This window comes from Tenebrio molitor, chromosome 1 (assembly GCF_963966145.1).
Source record: "Tenebrio molitor chromosome 1, icTenMoli1.1, whole genome shotgun sequence".
NCBI classification, from domain to species: domain Eukaryota; kingdom Metazoa; phylum Arthropoda; class Insecta; order Coleoptera; family Tenebrionidae; genus Tenebrio; species Tenebrio molitor.
The window spans coordinates 48057794-48077845 of NC_091046.1; the positions used below are offsets into that span (position 1 = coordinate 48057794).

At 40.1% G+C, this 20052-nt stretch overlaps 4 protein-coding genes across 16 annotated transcripts in view; 2 read left to right on the top strand and 2 right to left on the bottom strand.

Annotated features, from left to right (window-relative positions):
* Positions 1 to 5: 5 nt before the first annotated feature.
* On the bottom strand, positions 6 to 3055 carry LOC138141182 (putative sodium-coupled neutral amino acid transporter 10). The gene is made up of 6 exons (XM_069061863.1): positions 2878 to 3055; positions 2305 to 2825; positions 1969 to 2254; positions 1677 to 1916; positions 1455 to 1632; positions 6 to 1406 (listed from the first exon to the last, which is right to left on the bottom strand). The coding sequence occupies exons 1-6, from the start codon at positions 2968 to 2970 to the stop codon at positions 97 to 99; spliced, it is 2628 nt and encodes an 875-aa protein (XP_068917964.1). The 5' UTR covers positions 2971 to 3055; the 3' UTR covers positions 6 to 96.
* Positions 3056 to 3332: 277 nt separating this feature from the next.
* Positions 3333 to 5502, top strand: RagC-D (Ras-related GTP binding C/D). 2 transcript variants are annotated; one of them, XM_069061899.1, is made up of 7 exons: positions 3333 to 3504; positions 3584 to 3967; positions 4017 to 4194; positions 4376 to 4512; positions 4567 to 4709; positions 4774 to 4934; positions 4984 to 5502. In XM_069061899.1, the coding sequence occupies exons 1-7, from the start codon at positions 3502 to 3504 to the stop codon at positions 5163 to 5165; spliced, it is 1188 nt and encodes a 395-aa protein (XP_068918000.1). In that variant the 5' UTR covers positions 3333 to 3501; the 3' UTR covers positions 5166 to 5502. The 2 variants fall into 2 exon arrangements, with proteins under 2 accessions (XP_068918000.1, XP_068918001.1); XM_069061900.1 differs by having other exon boundaries at positions 4786 to 4934.
* A 111-nt stretch (positions 5503 to 5613) lies between these two features.
* Positions 5614 to 17618, bottom strand: LOC138141199 (uncharacterized). Of its 4 annotated transcripts, none has more exons than XM_069061903.1 (5): positions 17362 to 17618; positions 6490 to 6850; positions 6209 to 6441; positions 5914 to 6159; positions 5614 to 5862 (listed from the first exon to the last, which is right to left on the bottom strand). In XM_069061903.1, exons 2-5 carry the CDS (start codon positions 6750 to 6752, stop codon positions 5669 to 5671), a joined length of 936 nt encoding a protein of 311 aa, XP_068918004.1. In that variant the 5' UTR covers positions 6753 to 6850; positions 17362 to 17618; the 3' UTR covers positions 5614 to 5668. The 4 variants fall into 4 exon arrangements, with proteins under 4 accessions (XP_068918004.1, XP_068918005.1, XP_068918003.1 ...); XM_069061904.1 differs by lacking the exon at positions 17362 to 17618 and adding an exon at positions 7887 to 7979; XM_069061902.1 differs by lacking the exon at positions 17362 to 17618 and having other exon boundaries at positions 5971 to 6159; positions 6490 to 7872.
* Positions 8971 to 20052, top strand: part of Obsc (Obscurin) — a 29846-nt gene continuing 18764 nt past the window's right edge. For 4 of the 9 annotated variants that reach the window (XM_069061850.1, XM_069061851.1, XM_069061848.1 and 1 more), the window contains exons 1-7: positions 8978 to 9082; positions 11040 to 11091; positions 11610 to 11728; positions 11776 to 11919; positions 12064 to 12189; positions 12236 to 12406; positions 12458 to 12623. In XM_069061850.1, the coding sequence (XP_068917951.1) occupies positions 11062 to 11091; positions 11610 to 11728; positions 11776 to 11919; positions 12064 to 12189; positions 12236 to 12406; positions 12458 to 12623 (756 nt within the window). In that variant the 5' untranslated portion in view covers positions 8978 to 9082; positions 11040 to 11061. Of the gene's footprint in view, positions 9083 to 11039; positions 11092 to 11199; positions 11300 to 11609; positions 11729 to 11775; positions 11920 to 12063; positions 12190 to 12235; positions 12407 to 12457; positions 12624 to 18209; positions 18502 to 18749; positions 18883 to 20052 lie in introns of those variants that run through there. The other 5 variants (XM_069061846.1, XM_069061845.1, XM_069061847.1 and 2 more) reach the window with 5 other exon arrangements.

Genomic DNA, 20052 nt, shown 5'->3' on the forward strand with positions numbered 1-20052 from the left:
AAACACACTTTTTACGTACCATTTATTTACAAAATGTACACAAATAACACTCTTACATAAATACTTTTTTTTTAATCAGACAGTAATCATCACAGCTCATTTTTCTGGGAAATGCTTCAAGTCCCGCTTTTGTGGCTTCAGGTCCAGAGAAGCCTTCTCCGCTTCCGCTTCAATGTCCGACGCTCGCACCAGATCCGGTTCGGACAGCTTGCACAGCATTTTTATTATCGGTTTTTCGGTGCTGGTGATCTTGTTCATGTCGTCGCAAACATCCTTCATTGCCTTGTTCAAGTTCTCGATTTTGGTCGGGTCTATTTCGTTCGTTTCTCTTTTGGGCCGCTTTTTCGCGTCATCGTCCGAGAGGATGTCTCTTCTGATCGTCTTAATGTTGGCGTCTTCGTCTTGGGACTTGTTTTTGTTGATTTTCTCTTCTTTAGTCTCGACCGTGACGTTATTCAACTTGGCCAGAGCTATAGGGAGTGGCACCATTGCTGGGATTTTATTCGCTTCGTTCTTCCTTTCTTGGTTTTCTTCTTTTAGCACATCGATCTTGACTTCTTTAACAATTCCCATGTTGTTGTCGTCGATTTTCTCTTTCTTTTCTGCTTCTTCTGCACTCTTATTACCATTCTCTTTCACCACTTCTCTTTGGTTATTTTTCACGCCATCCTCTACCTTATTCTTTTCGCCTGTCTCCTTTTTCTCTTTCGCCACGTTCTTATCCTGTCCGCTGATGCTTTCGATCGCCTTCCTCGCTATACTCTCTATCTGCTTCACCGCCTTCACCTTCTCCTCATTCACTTTATCCAAATCGTTATTGTTCCCACTCTCCTGCTGCTTCTGTATCACTTCGATCAATTTCTTCTGCTGCTCTACAATCTCCATCTGGACTTCGTTCTGCTTCTGTATCGTGTCTATCAAAATCTGGTTTCTGTCCTGGGTTTGTTTCTTCTCCTCTTGCTCCTTCAGTTCGGTGTCTTCTTTCTTAATAGCTTCAATATCCACCTCGTCGTTCTTCTTCACTTCTTTAATCACATCTTTCTTCTCTTCTCCAATCTTCATTTCTTTTCCCTCATCCTTCTTCTTTCCATTTTCTTCCTCAATCATCTTCTTTTCATCAACAACTCTCACAACTTCCTCTTTTCCACTTTCCTCAACTTTTTCGTCGGGCGGTTGCACCGGCTCCACCACCGGTCCCTGCTTATCTTCAGCCGACTTCACTTCCACCTTTACTTCATTCTTTGGCGTTTTCATAACATTTTCCACCGGTTCTTCAGGCTGGGGCGGTTCGTGGCGCACCTCTTTATCTTCAATCTTCACTTTCTCAGCGATCGGCGCCTCCATCACTTTCTCCGGTATTACCTCGGGTGGATTCTGCTTCTTTTCTTCAGAAATAGCAATTTTTACTGCAAACAAAACAATAACAAAACATCGCCAACACGTCAAACACTCACTTGTTGTCGGGATATCCATCACGACAGGCTTCTCGGGCTCCACAGCGTTGAGTTTGTGAGCAAGCTCGAGTGGTGGAGGGATTTTTTCTGTTACAATACTGAGATTGGCTTCTTCGAAAGCATACAAATTGGCGTACGTTCCTAAAACCATGACGATTACGCCGACAAAAAGCATAATCTGTTTCAGTTAAAACAAAGTTCGTTGTGTTTTGTTCGACCCACCTGGGCTAGAATTCTTTCGTTGGTGTTCTTAGGCGAAATGCAAATAAAGCAGGTCACAGGGAAAAGAACACAAATCATGACTCCTATGGTTGAACCAACCAGTCCCAAAACTAGCTCGATGGTGGGAATCATGAGCGCAATAATCAGAGAGACGGAAACTATGACCAGAGTCAACATTTTGAATTTTCCTTCTGGAATGTAGTTCGCTGGGGCTCCTTCGTGGAGGACGGTGTAAGAGGGCTGAAAATAAAGTGTAAAAAAAAAATGTTATTGAATTGTCTCTGAGTGGTACCCCTTTGTAGAGTAGAGAGTTCAAACTGGCCCTGCACGGGAATATGACCAAGGGAAAGCTGAAGGCCAGAGACAAGACGAAACCCAGTTTTATGACGTCACTAGTAATGGACGGTTTGAAGCTGAGCAGGATGTTTCCTGTGAAGGGTTTCTGGAAAAATGCGATGTAGCCGAAGGTCCCCACGAAAATGTAGACCCAAGTGCAAATGTTTACAGCGACTCTGATCAAACCGTTCATCTTTTCCAACGAGGCGTTAGGTATCGCCTGGTATATTTCAAATATTTGCCTGAAACCACGAAACTCATTTTTCATCGCGTCGAAATTCGAAATAATTACGTTTGGCAAAACAGAGCCATAGAGAAGATTGGCAGACACTGCAGGATTCCTGCAGGTCGCCACAACACCACCTCACTGACCCAGTCCCCTGTAAAAATGTGAGGCAGAGCTTCAATAATTATTTTGAGCACCAAACAACAGTAAAACCCTATTGTGGCCTTAGAAACGCCGTTCAAACTGTCGACATTTTTCAACAGACCCATTGGTAGGACACAGAACACCGCCAGTGCTACCAGAGTGCTGTTTCTCAAAGTGTTTCCAATGCGGACGCCAAACATTTCAGATATTATTGCAGGTCCCAAGTCGCCCATGACGACGAAAAACGCGATACAAGTGCCCAGAAGAAAACCTATCATCCCAATTTCTATCGAAAATTTACCCAGAGTACCAAAAATGTGAAAGGCTAGAAATTCAAAGGTTTTTCTTCGGGCGACTATCGCCGATTTGAGTAAGAAGTGACAGGCCAGTCTCGATATGATGCTGCTGATAAGGAGGATAAAAATCGAGAGGAGGACTCCGCACTGGAACAAATACGTCAGTTGGGGGGGTTTACAGAGTGAAATGAGGGGTAACCTGTTTGAAGCAGTACGGCATGGCTAATATGCCCACGCCTATAATACTGTTGGCTAGATTCATCGTATGCCCGCTTGCGTTATCCATTGTCATTCAATTAAATAAAAATCGAAAAAACTAGACTTTTTGTTTACATTTCTGACACACGTTGACTTGACACGCATGACAGATGACGTACAAAACGTCAAATTTGTGCTGCGGTACCCAAAATGTTCATTTGATAAGTTTATTTTGTTGCGAAACTGCGAAACATCGCACAAAAAGTACAAGACTTGGAGCTGTTTTGTAATGCCGGTGTTATAATTCTGTTATTAAAGTTGAATGGTCAGATGATTGATTTTTTGTCGAGGGAAAAGCGTGGTTGGGGACCGCCGACGTACGCAGCATAGATCACTGACAGATATGGCGTTTTTAAAATTCCATTCGTCCATCTTTCTCCCACCGGCGCCCTCGTGCATCCTTTTATCTTTGTCCTTTCGGTTCGCATGGCCGTGCAAGTGTCAGATGTGTCATATGATGTCAAAAAGAATTTACAATTGGGGCGAAAATCGTGATTTATGGAGTGTCTAACCGACATCGCATGTGAAGTAACCGAGCCTTAAACATTTCAGACCGAACTGAACAATGGTAGGTTGGCGAAAGTGTTGATCGCCTTTTAGGTTATGTTCATATCGCAAACAACCCTATCAACTTTGATTGTCCTCAGTCGTATCAGGATGAGGAGGAAGGTGGGGCTTTCGATGGGCATGCTAGTTCGTTTCCGAAAGATTTTGGCTACGGCGCCTTTGACGGCGAACACGACGTCAATCTGTCCTCCTCTGGGGAGCAGAAGCCTCGAATATTACTCATGGGACTGCGGAGATCTGGCAAGTCGTCGATACAGAAAGTCGTCTTTCACAAAATGTCTCCAAACGAGACGCTCTTCCTCGAAAGCACAAACAAAATAGTCAAAGACGACATTAATAATTCCAGTTTTGTGCAGTTTCAAATATGGGATTTCCCTGGACAGATCGATTTTTTCGATTCGTCCTTCGACTCGGACATGATTTTCGGGGGCTGTGGCGCACTCGTTTTCGTCATTGATGCCCAAGTATGTGATTAGCGGTAAAATGATCAAAACTCCACGAAACCTCTTGCAGGATGACTACATGGAAGCACTGAACAAATTGAATCTTACAGTCACCAAAGCTTACAAGGTCAACCCTAATATTAAGTTTGAAGTTTTCATCCACAAAGTTGACGGTTTGGGGGACGACTTCAAAATGGAATCGCAGAGGGACATCCATCAGAGAGCCACAGATGACTTAGCAGACTCTGGTACACTTTTTATGACCACCAGTACTCGCGCGATATACTCAGTTCGTGGTAACCCATTAACGCACTCACGTTGGCAGCACTGCATTTAATGACATTTGACATTTCATATTCTCAATCTAATCTAACCTATCTTTTTTTTTTAAATAGTCGAAACGGTCTTAGCGATGTTGTGTGATTACAGGTTATGATCAGATCCACCTTAGTTTCCACTTAACCTCAATTTACGATCACTCGATCTTTGAAGCTTTCTCGAAAGTAGTACAGAAATTGATTCCGCAATTACCGGCCTTAGAAAATTTGCTCAACATTTTGAACACTGTGAGTAAACGATTCTGTTCGGGTTGGCTGCTACGTTAACGGTGGATTTTATAGAATTCTGCAATTGAGAAGTCGTTTTTATTCGATGTAGTGTCAAAAATTTATATCGCGACGGATTCAACGCCCGTAGACATGCAAAGCTACGAGTTGTGCTGCGACATGATCGACGTAGTTATTGACGTATCCTGGATTTATGGGTATTTATTATTTTTATTGGGACAATAATCGACTGCATCCAAATTAATCTGTTTATTTGAGTAGTCAAGTTTTCAGTGTCAAAGAGGAGCAAGATCCAGCTGCTTTCGACGAACAGAGTTCTAGTCTAATTAAATTAAATAACGGTACAGTTCTCTACTTGAGGGAAGTCAACAAATTCTTGGCCCTAGTCTGCATCTTGAGGGAAGACAATTTCGATCATAAAGGTAGAGTGGTGATGACGGCGACGTCGATCTCTAACGGTACCGATTTCAGGCATCATCGATTACAATTTTCTGTGCTTTCGTGAAGCTATCCAGCAGGTCTTTGAGTTGAGAAACAAGTGCCAAGGCAACCCTTTAACAAATTCCGCAGGCAGCCCCATCGTTAACGGGAACAACATTATCGGGGACAGACACATAAGTCCCACACTCACAGATGAACTAGCTAGCAAATGAATTTATAAAGAGAGAAAGTGTAAATAGGTACAACGTGCCTTTTATTTTATGGTGAATATTTTTTTTATGTATGAAATTGTTATTTTTTATTGTATATTGTTTTATATGTTTTAAATCTACATGTATATAATGTCGTCCTTCCACAAACGGTGTCAGATGTGTTTGTTCCGGGACCGATGTTGAGTTGTCTCCCCCAGCAAACGCGTCCACCTGTCTGATGTATCATGTCGTAGCCTTTTTAAGTTTTTTTTATCAAAGTGCAAATAATGAGAATCAGTAAATGCAGTTCGCTGTCAGGCTAAGCTTTGAAATTATTAAATTCTTTATTATTGAACAACTTGCGTTTTAATCATGTGAAAAACCTGACTGGGCGTTGAACGACGGTCAGTAGTGCCAACTTGTCGGTCGTGAGTTCGCTAAATTCCCCATCGGGAGAAAAAGACACCGGCAGAGTTTGCTTGCTTCAATAAAAGAAAAATATAGGTACACGAAATAAGGGTAACTCAGTCTTCTTTGTCGTTGACGTTGAGGCCGAGCTGCTGCAGGTGTTTTTTCCTGAGCATGTGACCTTGCTCCCGCCGCCAGACGTCGCTCAGTATCTTGTGAGCGGCCTTCTGGTCCTTGCAGTCCCTCGAACTTCGCCCCACCAGCCACGTCCCCGTCACGCTCTCGCTCCCCTCGCATATCCGACACTCCCCTACAACAGCCAAGTTACAGAAAAATAACAAGGGGGTGGTCCCGCTAGTACCTATAAAAGTGGCAATGTGTTTGTCTTTTTCGTGTACCGCCAGAGCGATCACCATACCTGAGTGGAAAAAGGGTAGTTCACCGAACACCGTCCAGTTGCCGTCGCAGAGGAAGCCGTCCTCGTTGGGCGGGATCCGGTCGGCCACGTGGATCCGGAACTTTTTCCGCGTCGAGTTTTTGTACATGATGTCGAAGCGCATCCCGGCCGCGTCGCTTATCCACGACCCGTTCAGGTTGCAAATGAAGCCTGAAACGAGTCGTGTGAAGTTGAACGGCACTTGACCCTCGAGCGTTACCCTCTTTTTTGTTGCCCTCGTGCTTCGACTGCATCAACCCCTCCACGTCTTGAAGGATCTTGTGCAGCACTTGTGTTTCCTCTTTAGTGCTGTTGCCGTTCTCGTCGTCGATGCCGGCCTCGGCCTCCTCACTCTCGGGCTTCTCTTTGGTGGCCTTCTCTGGAAGCTGAGTGCTGGCCGCGCCCGGAGCTTCCGACACTTTTTCCGGAGGACTCTGCAGCTCTTCGTCCAAGCTGGCACGAACTAGTTAGGATGGAGTTTCGTCGATTGGAAACACTCACGTGCGCGTCTTCACCAGCTTGCTGTCTTGAGCCTTGATGGGGATGATCAGCGGCACCACGGTGAAGCTGTCCACGTCGGCCCTCCTCTCGTCGTCGCTCCTCTTTGAGTCTTTGAGGCTCTTGATCGGCACCAGTTGTCCGTTGTGGATGACATAGAGGAGGTTCTCGTTCAGGGCCCCCGACCGTTTGTCCCTCTTATCCTGGCTCCTCTTCTGCTCTTTCCGCTTGTACTTTTCTATGAAAGTGCGCAAGTCGTCGCTCATCGGTTGGCTCTTGAACAATTCGCGCTCTCGCTCGATCAACGAGCGCTTCGCGACGGCCAAGTTCCCATGTTCTTCTTTAGATTTAGAAGCTGCCGAAGCTAGAATTAGAAGACAGATTCCGATGATTTGGAGATGCGTTATTGGCATATTCTACGAGTACAGTTTGTCGATTCGTGCCACATTACATGTGTGACAGCAGAATGTCAAAATGGCAACTTGTCAGCGGCGACAATCACAACACGAATTTGACAGATCACGGATTCTTGACTCAAGTGGAGTTTATAATGAGAAAGTCTATAGATTTAAAATTAAAAATTAATAGTAGGTATTTTACAGTAGAAGTCCGTTAGAATAGCCTGTACTGCCGAAAAAACCGAATGATTAATAAGTGTGCGGAGGACGTCGTCATGTCAATCATTTTTTGTGAAAAAAAATTGTCTCAATGTTGTTTGTCAGATTTGTTCAACGCTTAACTTTCCGTTGAAAATAAATGAATGAAATCAATAAAAAATGTCCGGAAGTGAGGTCATCGTTATTGCCTGCAAAATCGCGCTTGTGTTGGTGTTAAAATTCTAAAGCATCATCTTCGATCTCGTCTACATCTGCTAGTGGCCTATGGATTTCGATTAATTCAAGGAGTGTCCCATACCATTAAACATTAATTACTGTACAAATTGTAAAAAAGTTGAAAAATAAAGTTTAGATCTACGTTGCTATAGTTATTTAGTCATTTATAACGGCCGCTCCCGCTCATAACCGACACCCTTAACGGACTCCGGCCGTTATGAGGTTGTTTACATGGTGACAAACAATCCGGAAAGCCACCTTTAACAACTATATATTAAAAAAAAATTGAAACGCGACAACCCTCTCAACAATAATAGCTTAAAAGTGACAGACCATTTAAAAACAAACCATTTAAAAAACTTTTGGGACGATTCCTCCCATACCTTCAGTCACTAAGGAACTGGAAATAATTTCGTGTTGATGTGGAGATTCGTAAAGATTAGGAAGACACCAGATACCAATTTGACATTTTATGTATTAATAAATTGTGTCAAATAGGCGAGGACGCCTATGTTTACGTCAACTATCACATTAAAAAGCACAATAACCAACAATAATATTACCAACCTATGAAAAAAAGTCACATTCATTTAAAATCACCCGGTAGTAGACAAATTTACACTACCGCCAGCAGCGCTATCTATCGGTGATGCTAGTCTCTAAAGTTAGGGGTGGTTGCGTACTTCCGGGAAGAGATATGCACCAAAAACCATATGCACAAAAATGTGGACAAGGAAAAACAAAAATCGCCTATGTCTAAAGATCATTTTAAAATGGGAATGACGGTTTAAAACAGGTTTTAAAGTGGCAAACGGCAAAGTGCTTTTGAATAATATTGAGCTTTCAGTTTAGATTTAAATGCAATAACCATCTAAGAATGATGGCAACGACCGTCTAGGGCCAATTTCAACGTGCACGACCGTTTAAAACTAGTTTTAGAGGTTTACAGCTTTACGTTTATATTTGAACGCGACAAACCTTGAGGATAATTTTTAAATGTTAACGACTGTCTAGGGCCGCTTTGAAAGTGCCAACGACCGTTTTAAACTAGTTTTAGAATTAACAACTACCGTTTGTAAACTGCTTTTAAACCTTCTTCAGCTTTAAATTTATAATTAAAGGCGATAACCACCTAAGTATGATTTTTAAATGGCAATGACCGTTTAGGGCCAGTTTGAAAGTGACGACGACCGGTTCTAAAATGACAACTACCGTTTGCAAGGTGCTTTTGAATCTTCGTGAGCTTTAAAACGGGACAAAGAAACGGGATAAGCATCAAAGGATAATTTTTAAATGGACCGGTTTGAAAGTGGCAACGTCAGTTTAAAGCGGTTAAAAAACGGAAACCCCCGTTTAAAACGATGCAAAAGCGGCAACACGCCTTTCGAAATCGCCATCAACCTTTAGTTATTTTTGTTTGTTCGAAAATCTCGCGTCCTCTATATGTTGTGTCGACGATTGCGTCACTTCAACTATTTAAATTAGACGCCTAAAACATCCGGTACCCGATCCGATGAAGGAATGCGCCCCGCAAATCCCACCAAACCCAAAACTGTATTAATCTCAATTGGGAATATCGACATCGTAAACAACGGCAACTGCAAACAGCGGCCGAGAATAACTCGGAGAAGATGCGAGCGTCGGATCTAGCGTGCCGTGGCGGCGCGGCGTCGATTCGCCAGTGTTTCGCGAGGAGCTTACTTGATCATATTATTTATAGGTGGTCGATCGAACGCGAATAAGTGTTGTGTGCCGACAAATAGGTGTGTATGCCCCCGACCGCGCTGCAAAATTCGCGGAAAGCGCATTTCCTGGGCCGCGTCACGCGACCGGATGTATTTTTCTGCGGGAAAGCCGTCGTGAAAATCGTTCTGCGTTCTTGGAACGCTAGACACAAAACCGAAAATAGAACTATCGAAATGTTTCCAAAAATTCTGAGATAGTTTCGGTGTGCTCGTTTTCGTGGGAACGATTTCGGTTTTATTTTTCCATGATTGCGGCCTTGGAATTCCGACGCTTCGACCGATGCATCGTAAATGTCACTTTTGACGTTTGCGATGAAGTTAACATTATGCAGAGCGCGGCTCGCGTAGCGATCAATTTGTAGAGAGAGTAATGACGAAATGCAAAAATAAATTAACAACGAAAAGGAAATAAAAAGAAACGAGACATGTGACAATTTAACACGCTCCTGCCGTTTGTCATATTACTGTGTCCTGTACCCTGCCAAAAACACGTCATTTTTTTTCTTCTGTCACCACTATAGGCAATAGTAGGTGCAGTGTTGGCAACATAATAACACCTTGACTCACTTTCAGGTTTGTGTCTCATAAAATACTAAAAAGCGTAAAAATGTGCAACAAAGATCTATTTAAAATTTTCGGCGATATTTTTAGAATTTAATTTTTAACAGGGAATTAACTTCTTTTATTTTCACAAATACCGTGTGACTTTTAATGATTGAAATTATTTTTGTTCGTTTGGCAACACATTTACGATGTTATGTTATTATTATTTATAAGAGTTTTATGTTGGTACGCTTGATTGTCAAACTCAAATATGACAGTTCAAATGTGAAAATAAATCAAATTGTCATTATCTTAATTTATTAGTTATTATTAACTTAAATCTAGAAAGCGAATCAACAGAAAAATGACTAGGCTTACCAATTATTCGGGAGTAACCCACAAAATTTGTCTCAGTCATTAAAAGTCACCTGGTATCATGTTGTTGTTGTTATACAGGGTTATTAGGTATACCTAAATGATTGTCGTCCTTCGTCCAAGTAGGCGTAAAAACTGAATGTAAAATTTATGGTTGCCGCTCCATATAAAAAACATCAAAATGATGTGAATAAGTGAGTACAAACCGTTCACAAGCAGTAGTTAAATCGGGTGCGAAACAACTCAAAATTTTTGAATTCAATCGTTAATTTAAAAAAAAATAAATAAAACTCCCATCACTTTACACCTAAAAAATGACAGTGGCAGCGACAAAAATTGACAGTTCACATGAAAGCGGCAAAAATTTCGTAACATGGGGATGGCCTGCTTCGACTACAGTCATTTATAATAATAACTCTGTATAATTGGTCTATTATTGTTACTATTTTCTTATTGACAATTTGAATTCAGATAGTCAGACTCCGTTTTTCTTATTATATTTTTTCTTTGTTTCTCACAAAAATGTTATTATTAAAAAATGACATTTTGGGTATCACATGTGTACTAGAATGTCAAAATCAAAGCTGTCATAACAGCAGCACCCAAACAAAACACATCTTCGGATCAGATTACTAGAGTCTTCGCAATTTGTGTCTAAAGGTCATTGCTCTGCCAGTTGAAATCCCCCGAGACTCTCTGGCCACGACTGTCTAAACTCTCATTTACACATCCGAAACGTCAAATTGTTGATGTTTCGGACTTGACAGATGGGTCGCTGCGCTCGGAACTTCGTGGTTGGAATTTTTTAAATTTCGCCGCAAATGTTTTGTGCAATAAAGTCGCGAAAGAAAACACGACGACAAGAGCGGGAGAAAGTTAAAACGTCTTGGCACCCCTTCTGCATCTTTCCTGTTGGCCGGCGACCAATTGTATGATATTTAACAGAGATTGACTGACCCACTCTTTATATAGATCAATTGCATCGCGATTTTTCCGTGTTAGTCTCCCGTGCAGCTCCAAGACGACGCGTCTCATCGGTCGGTTTCGTCTTTTTCAGCTCTCCTCCGGGATCATGAGTGATGGCCTCGCAGCGTAGAGCGACGACCGAGGTGAGTGGTTCCGGTTTTCGGTGGAAATCCAGATAACTGCACATTGTGGACACTTGTTGCACCATACAAGAAATGCACCATGTACTAATCGTGTTTGTTTATTTATAGATAAAATAGTCGCACCCTCATACACAAAACACACACGGAGGACCGGATTAAGGAGCAAAATTTTTTAAGTCGAATTATGATATTCGTTTTACGACAGCCAGTACGTTAGAGACCTTCACTAGTGCTTTTAGTTGCCGCTTCTTCCTTCCACAAGCACAGGACTACCCGGTAGTCTTGTGCTTGGACCAGAGTTGTGATTTCCGAATCAATTGTTTACCATTGTGGTCAATGTCTGCGGAATATTTGGCACGGATTTCGTGTAATTGGACCCGTTTAAAAAACCGACAGTCACAACTGAAATTCTTCTCTTGTAGTAAAGTCGATGTGCGTCTTTAGGCTTCGATTGGCAATACAAACCCACACATGCACCCTTACACCCAATCCAGGAACTAATCACCTCTCTCGTCTAGGTGAACGGAGAGATTCTCGTTGCTTGGCAGAAGTACATTGCTTGCAGCTCCGACGAGATTACTCTCAAAGAAGGCGATGTTGTCGAACTGCTCGACACCGAGGATCCAGTTTCGGCAAAGTATTTCCGTCATTCCTTTACGAATTCCCTTTAAACCTCTATTGCAGGAAGCCCAAACTGGATCCAGAGCTGGACGCCGTCACCGGACAGACTTTGGATAACTCAGCTGCCCGACACAAACTCTCGGTGAAACCCCGAAGGACACATTTAAGCTCCAGACATTCCCCCACGAGACTGAATCTGAACGTGAGGTATACTACGCCCGTGACGTCACATACAGGAGTGTCAAAATGACATTTGTGTCAATAATTTGTTCGTTCAGCTGTCAATTCTATCAAAGTTCTGCTTGTGACGTCACGAATAGTAGAAAATCGAGCTAACGGAGACTCGTCTAGATGGTTGGTGCGCGAAGTGAGCGGCGGAAAGAAACAAGGGTGGGTCCCTTGCAAGGTGTTGCAGTCGCTCGACGACCCCAGCCCCGGAGGAGTGGGACTCCCAGGAGACGCAGTCTACCGAAGACAGTGAGTTCGTGCGACATTTGCTTCGATCATTACCGAATTGTTTCAGAGCTGTAGTGAAGGAACTTGTCGAGACCGAACAAGAATTTGTGAAGGATTTGGACCACGTCGTTCAGAAGTATCTTCTGCTTTCTGAGACCAAGAAGGTGCCGAAGGTGATCAGAGACAACTTCGAGGTGATCTTCGGTAATCTGAAGGAAATCGCCGAATTTCATAGGACGTAAGTATCTCGCAAGGTGTCCAGAGTGAAGCTGAGATCGGACGGTTTCAGAGTGCTGATGGAGGGTGTCAAGTATTACGCCAATGAGCCCCACCTGTTGGGGAAAGCGTTTTTGAGACTGGAAAGAGATTTCGACAAGCACGTAGATTACTACATGTACGAACCGCAGGCTCAGGCTTTTTTGGACAGCTGTGACGAAGCACGCGACTACTTTGACGTAAGTGGTAGATTGGAGTGTGAGATTTTAAAGCGGATCCAGTTCTGATCGTGTTTATCCAGCTGGAAATTATGTTTAAGGAATGTAATGAAAACGAAATGAATTACATTGAGCGAAATGAGGAAGGCGAAGATTAGTCTTTCATCAAGCAATTCTATTTGAGCGAAAAAATAAACAATAAACTTGCACGTAAGTGGAGTTTTAAATCTGACGCGGACTATTACGGTTAGTTTTTGGAGTTAGATTGAGACTTATTGTTTATATCATACCTACACGCTGCACATTTGGCACACTTAAAAAACAAATGTCAACAATAACAGTTGCTACTTAAGTAAAGACCCACGTGTGCAAGTGCTTTTGAAATTGAAAAATACTCCACTTTATTCTCTTGCCAGTGTGGACAAGAGTTATTAGACGGGTTTTTTAAGTTGATAGAATCTGGACCAAAAAAATTACATTGCAGTAGAAGGATTATAAGAACAGGAAATAATAATAGGCATATGCTTTTATTCCAGATACCGTGAGATGATTTAAATTTATAATTAAAGTAGGCTACGACTTTTAAATTAGGTTGGCAACACTGTTGACAACTTGATTTGAATTGTCAAAGTGACGCCTCAAAATTCAATACAAAATATGAAACGGCGAGTTAACAGTTGTATCCAACCCGGGGGAGAACACTTTCAACTTTCAATACTTTATATGATTGTCAATAAAACTGCATTATGTATTTTCTAGCGCTTCATTTCTTTTAAATTAAAACGATTGAACAGGAGAACCCGAAACATCAAAATATTTACATAACCTATAATTTACACAGCGACTCAATTGGCAGGTTCCTCAATCGTAGAAAAAAAACGCCTACTTTAATTATAAAATGAAATGATCTCACGGTATTACAGCCAATGACATACCAAGCGGAAATAAAAATTAACAACACTAGGTGGTTAAAGATATGAAGTGATGAAAAAAATCCAGTTAAATATTTTTGAGGGGGTGATTGGTGATTGTCAAACGCCAAAGACCAAGCCTCCCACACCACTTGAGGGAAGTTTCTGAATAGTAAATGGTACCGGTTCTTGTTCCCTTGCTCGCGTAGCCTCTCAACCACGATTTGATCTTTTGATCCACGATCTCGTTGGACAGGTTCATAGTTTCACTGGGTAGACGACTTTCCGTCTGGACGTCGTCGACGCACTTTTCTCCTTCCACTGGCCAGAAACTGATACTACTAAATTCAATCACAAATAGAACTTTTTATTAGAACCTTTTTTGTTTGTTCGACACTGTCAGAATTTGAGAATTTTCTCCTATGCGAACGGATTTTGATAAATGTGACAACTTGTCAAAACGAAACGTAAAGTTCATTTTAAAGATTTTAAGCGATTTGGAGCCTTTAAGGAACAAAAAAATGTTGTATTCAACTCGTTCTTGTGTAAATTGGACTTTTTTGGGACTCGTGGGCCTTTAAAACGCTCGTTTCACTCGCGATTTAATCTGGCCCACTCATACCAAAAAAAAAGCCCAATTTACACACGAACTTGTTAAATAAATAACTATTACATACATATTGATCATTTTTTTTATCGAATAATGATTTTTACATTTTTCTAACTCCTAGTTTGAAACTCCGCTCATGAGATAGTCATCAATTGAAACGAAAGAGTGAGTGAAAATGTTTTTGTGCGATAAAAACTTTACACAGATTTTTGAAGAAAGAACGACCGCTGTTCTAATACCGGGATAACAAAAATTATCTTGGTCAAAGGTGGTCATGGACTTTCACATAATAATTATCGAAGCATTTGTGTCAATCATTTTTTGAATGTCAAAATCTGTCAAACAGTTTTATTTTTTATTTTTTCCGACACATTGCAGTAATGCTGAAGGATTTTTATGCATGTCTAAAAATTGTGTTGGGGTGTTTCCCGAAACTGGCTGTGTGACTCATAAAAAAGGTGTTACCGAAGAAATCGTCACAGGAAGTAAGTTGAGACGGACGTTTTCCAATCCATGACCACCTTTGACCAAGATAATTTTTGATATCCCGGTACTAAATAAGTTTTTATTGTTTTTCATTCGAGTAGATATATATTTTGATCGAGTAATTTTTTTTGTGCTTCGTTATCAATGGATGTACAAACACATGAACGAGTATGAATTTTAGGGTTCAAATTACCTTTAATTTTAACTCTGTTTTGAAGAATTTGAGGAAAAAATGATAAATAAAAAATTTTTTATTTTAACAAGTTGTATTGGTGGTTAAATTTATTACGTGGACTTTCATAACACCCGGTTATAGCCTGGCCATTTTGTCCGTTATTACAATAACAAAAGAAATCATCGTGGAAAATTAATTGAATATTTTTGTCAAGAAACCAGAGATTCATTGAAATAAAATACTACCTAATCAAAAATTGCATTTGTCACATCTTCTCTTTTAGAATACCTACCTAGGGCCAGTTTATACAGTGTGGAATAAAATGATTGACATCTAGTTACCTTTGGAATTTTTGCACATGTAAATTTTCCTGTACCGCTCTACTTTTTTTTTCGAAGTGCCGAACTATTAGTTCTGTCAATAAATGTCATCAATCGAATTGACAATTGTTACAATTTACTAAATTGAATTAACAAACGTTGGTGGCCACTTTCAACACTAGCTGTGACTTGCTTTTGTTATCTCCTTTTTAATTTCAATCTCAACTTTGCATTCATATCATCCCTTCGCAATAAATCACATTTGGAATTTGGATATATATTTTGAGGTTAGGCTTTCTTTTTTTCTGTAGAGCGGCATTTCGTATTTTTACAAGGGTAATGCAAAGGTAACTAGATATAAATCATTTTATTCCACACTGTAGAAAGAGAATAATATATTTAATTCGAATTAAATTTTAATGTGCGATTAACCCATTAATCCGAAATTCGATTGGTTAAATCTGATCACGTGTTCAGTTAATCTCGCATTTGATTACGATTAACTTAATTTCGCTTTTATAAACTGGCCCCTAGGCACATATTTATATTAAAAATAAACAAGGATTAGTGGACGTAAGGACCAGTGTAAGGTGTAGGAGGCTATTCGAGACTTCCTGACATATGGACGTATCAATCTGGCATACGTTTGACACGTCAGAACAAGATGTCAAAATGTCAAACCGACACTGCGATTTACGTAGAATGTATACGTGGCAACACTCTTAAATTGTGATCTACTCGTACGAGAAAATGAATACACCATATCAAGGTATTTGAATTTTTTATTAAACAAATCTCGTTCTTTTCGAAGCATTATGTTAAATATAATTTTTTAAATGCAATTTGATAAAAGTCAACTGTCGTTTCGGTTGTGCCAACTTGTACTCTCTTCAGCTATGTTCTTCAGTAACTTTACATGATTATAAGCGATGTTTATTGTTTAACTTTGATAATGATCTTTGTTATCTGAAGAAACTTTAATAATATTACACATTACTCAAATTGTACAGTTGCGGACACGGAATTTTAGACATCAAATTTATGTCAATTCAAAAAATGTTAATCTAAGCCACGCTTTATTGTCATTATGATTGACGTTTGAAACTATTTGACATTTGAAAGTTTATTTTTGACATGTCAGTATGTACGGTTGTTTAAAAAATTTGTTCATAATTATTAAAAACGTAAGGTGCGACTTTGTTTTGTTGATGATCAATTGGTAATTTAACTTTATTCCATTTTTTGTAGGTTTTGTATGTTGAAAAATACAAATGAGAAACATTGAGGTTAGATTTACATCTCATTTTGTTGTTGCAGTTAATCTTCAACAATTTTTGTTTGTTTGTTATGTAGTTCGGTTACATGTTGACATTTATTTGCCTTCCAATATCTTTCGAATGTTGATGTAATTGATGTAAATATTTTTATAATAATAAGCATTGTTCCACTTAGGACCGGTTGCACCAACGCCAGTTAAAGTTAACTGTAGGTTAAAATGCTTCGTTACTTTAGTTACCTATTGTTATAACAATGTTTTCGTATATTTTAATCTGTAGTTAAATTTAACTCACTTCGATGCAACCGGCCCTTAATAAATCACAAGAAAAATAATAACAAAATGCTAGTTAGGGAACACATTGGTAGTTGAAATTCAAAAAGGTATATTATTGTACTCATGTCATATCGTGAGGAAATTCCTTAACATTGACACAGAACATAATTCACAACAAAGTCAAAATGCGGAGGCGAGACGCCGGTAATTATGTTGATAAGTACTGCACTATTACTTGATAGTAATATCCGTAATAGTGTATGTACTCCGGCAAAATTGCCGTACCGCCGGGTGGCGGGGGGATAGTAAGTTATAAATTCCAAAGTGATAAGAGCACGTTGTAAATCATAGAATTTATATTCAGACTAAACAATTTCACACGTGCTGTGCAATAATTTTTAAATAAATATTAAGATCCGTTTAAATTTGCCTCCACATTTTCCACTTAACCCGATTAGCCGTGTTGAATTGTTGACACAAAAAAGTGAATTAGAATGTTACAAGTCCGATCTAAAATAACGATATTTTAGTGTCCAAGATGATTCACATTAAAGTTGCAAAATTGAATACGAGTGAGATATTTTGAGAAATTTAATTTGGGGAATGCGTGTCTAGATTTATTCTGTTTGTCGATCTAGCCAAACAACTTTATACAACGCCTTATAACATTCACAATTCACATTTATTAACCTAGACCACACTTACCGATCCCAACACCATCATCACACCCGTCTCATTATTTTATCTCATCTATTTATAATACTAAACATCGAAAACGGATGCAAACCAAAAGCTTTCTGGATTAATCACCGCGTGCACCTATAAATAATTTTCATTTTTCCATTGCCAGCCTGCAACAATGAAACACCCACAATTTTGCAAAAGCGAAAACACGTTGCCGCGGTAATGAAAGGATAACAGTAACAGTAATAAACGACCTCTCGGTTAATAATAACGAGGATATTCAAAGGATATTAGCGTAACGGTGTTTAAATGTGCTGCGAAAATAGTGAAGATTTCCATCACCGCTTTTTTTAAAACTGTGTACACAGATATTTGTGCAAATATTCCATCACACATTTTTAACTCGTTTATGCAAGGTGCAGTTCGTCGCATCACAAGCCGAAACGAGATTTGGCAGCTCGAACTCTAGACAGACCAGTCCTTCAAAGTGTGTAACAATGACATTTGAAATATATTCTTGAAATTTTTGGCGCCAAAAATCTCGAAAGACAAGTTCCCACTTAATGTATCCTAATTTTTGTTTGTATCTTTTCATTTTGTCTTTTTTTAATGTCTTCTTAATTGAAATTTGAAGCACCAGTACAAGTTATTTGTTTGTTGAACGTATAATTTTTAATTTACGTTTATCGATGTGTCATCTTTTTTTCTTCAGTCATCTCAAATCTTTCGTTTGTTCACTTTGTATTTTCGTCTGTTTCCAAATCGCATCGAGCAACGTCGCAGTAATTCAGTCAGAAGCTAGCTTGTCTTGTGGGCGGTAAGTTTTTGCTGCATTTTACGTGTTCCCGCCGTCAGCGCCGCCCTATTTATAGCTCCCTATTTCGAGAAAGCGCAATTTCGTTCGCACCACCTCCGATATCACTGGGCCACCCCCACGTCGTCCGATCCCCTGACGTCGCCATCTCCACGGCCCGTTTGACCCTCCACGCAGTCCACGCCAATAAGCACCGAAGATTTTCGACCGTGCAAACGATATCCGAGCACGAGACTATGTATAGCCAGCGGGAGTGAGCAAATCGGTCCTGGTCAGTCGATCCGCGGCCGTCGAGTGTGTGCGTCTCCGCAGCCCCATCCGCACGTGGATTTACCCCCGATCCACAGGTAGGACGCGCGACCACCGCCGCCCTCGGCGGGCCGCCCCCGACCCGCCATCAGGGGCTTCCCGCGGCTCGAGCGCCCCGCGTGGGCGCCAATCGGAAATCAGATCGCTTGCGTCAATTGGAACATGATAACGTCGCCGAAAGGCGATTGGTCGGGACGCCATCGAGGCAAAATGTCGGCCAATTTTTTGCAAGGTTTCGATTAATACCTACTGTCGCTGTTCGTGCCAAATTTCTGGCATAACTGCGGAGGTAAATATTGACGAAAACATTGGCATTATTCAGTCCGACGAGGTGTACGGGGTGAGTCAGTGAAAGTTGAAAAGCTGTCGCGGAGCTTGGATTTTTTCATTTGTGCTCAGCTCAAGTGAAAGCTCGCAAGGTCATTACCAATAGTCTATTCTAAGTCCGTTTGTTTATTTTTTTTAATTAAAATATTTAAATTACGACCGTAAATCAAATGGTTCTGTGAATTATGTAAGAGCACAGCTCTGATTGGTACAAAACTCTCACCTACTTACCTATTTTTTAAAAATATTTCTTTATTTTCTACACAAAAATCGAGTAGAAACAACTAAATTAAATTATTACTTACACAATTAATCATTATCTATAATCGTGTCAAAAATAAATTACTCCCTAGGATTTAGGGATATTCGTTACTAGGTTGTCATAAATTTTGTTAGGTTGGAGGCTATGTGGTTTTTGGTGACAAACAAAAAATGTAAGGCAGCGAATTCCTTGTAATAGTTGCAAATGGCAAGTGATAGATGTTTTTTCGTTTGACAATCAATTTTGGTTTCTGGCGGCACATTTAATTGGACTTAATCTCTCAATTTATAGTAACCAACCTTAGGCGTTCAAAATTACTTTTGAAATTTCTAGTTACGCACACAACGTGAAAAACGTTTTTCCCTAAAAGTTCGAATTCTAGGGAGTAATTTATTTTTGACAAGATTATACGTCGATGTTCTATTTCGCTGTCACGCTGCATACAATGTATTTTAATTGTCTCAGTTTTAGAATTGGAATTAGTTGTTTATAAACCTACTCACCCATTTTCAAACTTTTCTCGCATCCAAAAAACTTGTAAAGAAACTCGAAATTTCCGACAGAACCGAAACTTTTAGTGATTTAGAACCAAGTGACAAGAATTTATGGTGTTACAGCGAGATTGCCAAATTTCAGTTTATACTTACTTACTTTGACGCAACAGGTGTTCAAGCGTGCTTCCGGCTTTCATGATATACCCAGTGTTCTCCTAAAACCGCCAATTAACTCGTGGAATATTTTTAAATCTGTCTGTGTGACTTACTACGTTGTAGTTTTAAAAGTTGTGGTGAAGCTTGTTATTCATTTGACATGATATTTATCGAACGTCTTTGCAAATAATTTGCGATATGACATTTTGTCACGTTAGTCAAGACTCTAGAGGGTAATTTTAACGATGAAAATTTTAAAAATCAAAAAAAAATTAGAAACTGGAATAAACGAAAAGAAGTAAACGTGAACAGTACCTAACAGTTATTATCCAAAGACGATCGTGTTCGTG

What these genes read in the sequence shown, in the direction of transcription:
- RagC-D (XM_069061899.1), top strand. An exon ending in TGCTCAACATTTTGAACACT is followed by an intron (nt 4,513 to 4,566) that starts GTGAGTAAACGA and finishes TGGATTTTATAG; the next exon opens with AATTCTGCAATTGAGAAGTC. An exon ending in AGACAATTTCGATCATAAAG is followed by an intron (nt 4,935 to 4,983) that starts GTAGAGTGGTGA and finishes TACCGATTTCAG; the next exon opens with GCATCATCGATTACAATTTT.
- LOC138141199 (XM_069061901.1), bottom strand. Translation starts at nt 6,899, where the DNA reads ATGCCAATAACGCATCTCCAAATCATCGGAATCTGTCTTCTAATTCTA. An exon ending in AAGCTGGTGAAGACGCGCAC is followed by an intron (nt 6,442 to 6,489) that starts GTGAGTGTTTCC and finishes AGTTCGTGCCAG; the next exon opens with CTTGGACGAAGAGCTGCAGA. An exon ending in CGAGGGCAACAAAAAAGAGG is followed by an intron (nt 6,160 to 6,208) that starts GTAACGCTCGAG and finishes GACTCGTTTCAG; the next exon opens with GCTTCATTTGCAACCTGAAC.
- LOC138141182 (XM_069061863.1), bottom strand. Translation starts at nt 2,970, where the DNA reads ATGACAATGGATAACGCAAGCGGGCATACGATGAATCTAGCCAACAGT. An exon ending in TGCCGTACTGCTTCAAACAG is followed by an intron (nt 2,826 to 2,877) that starts GTTACCCCTCAT and finishes TATTTGTTCCAG; the next exon opens with TGCGGAGTCCTCCTCTCGAT. An exon ending in GATGGATATCCCGACAACAA is followed by an intron (nt 1,407 to 1,454) that starts GTGAGTGTTTGA and finishes TTTTGTTTGCAG; the next exon opens with TAAAAATTGCTATTTCTGAA.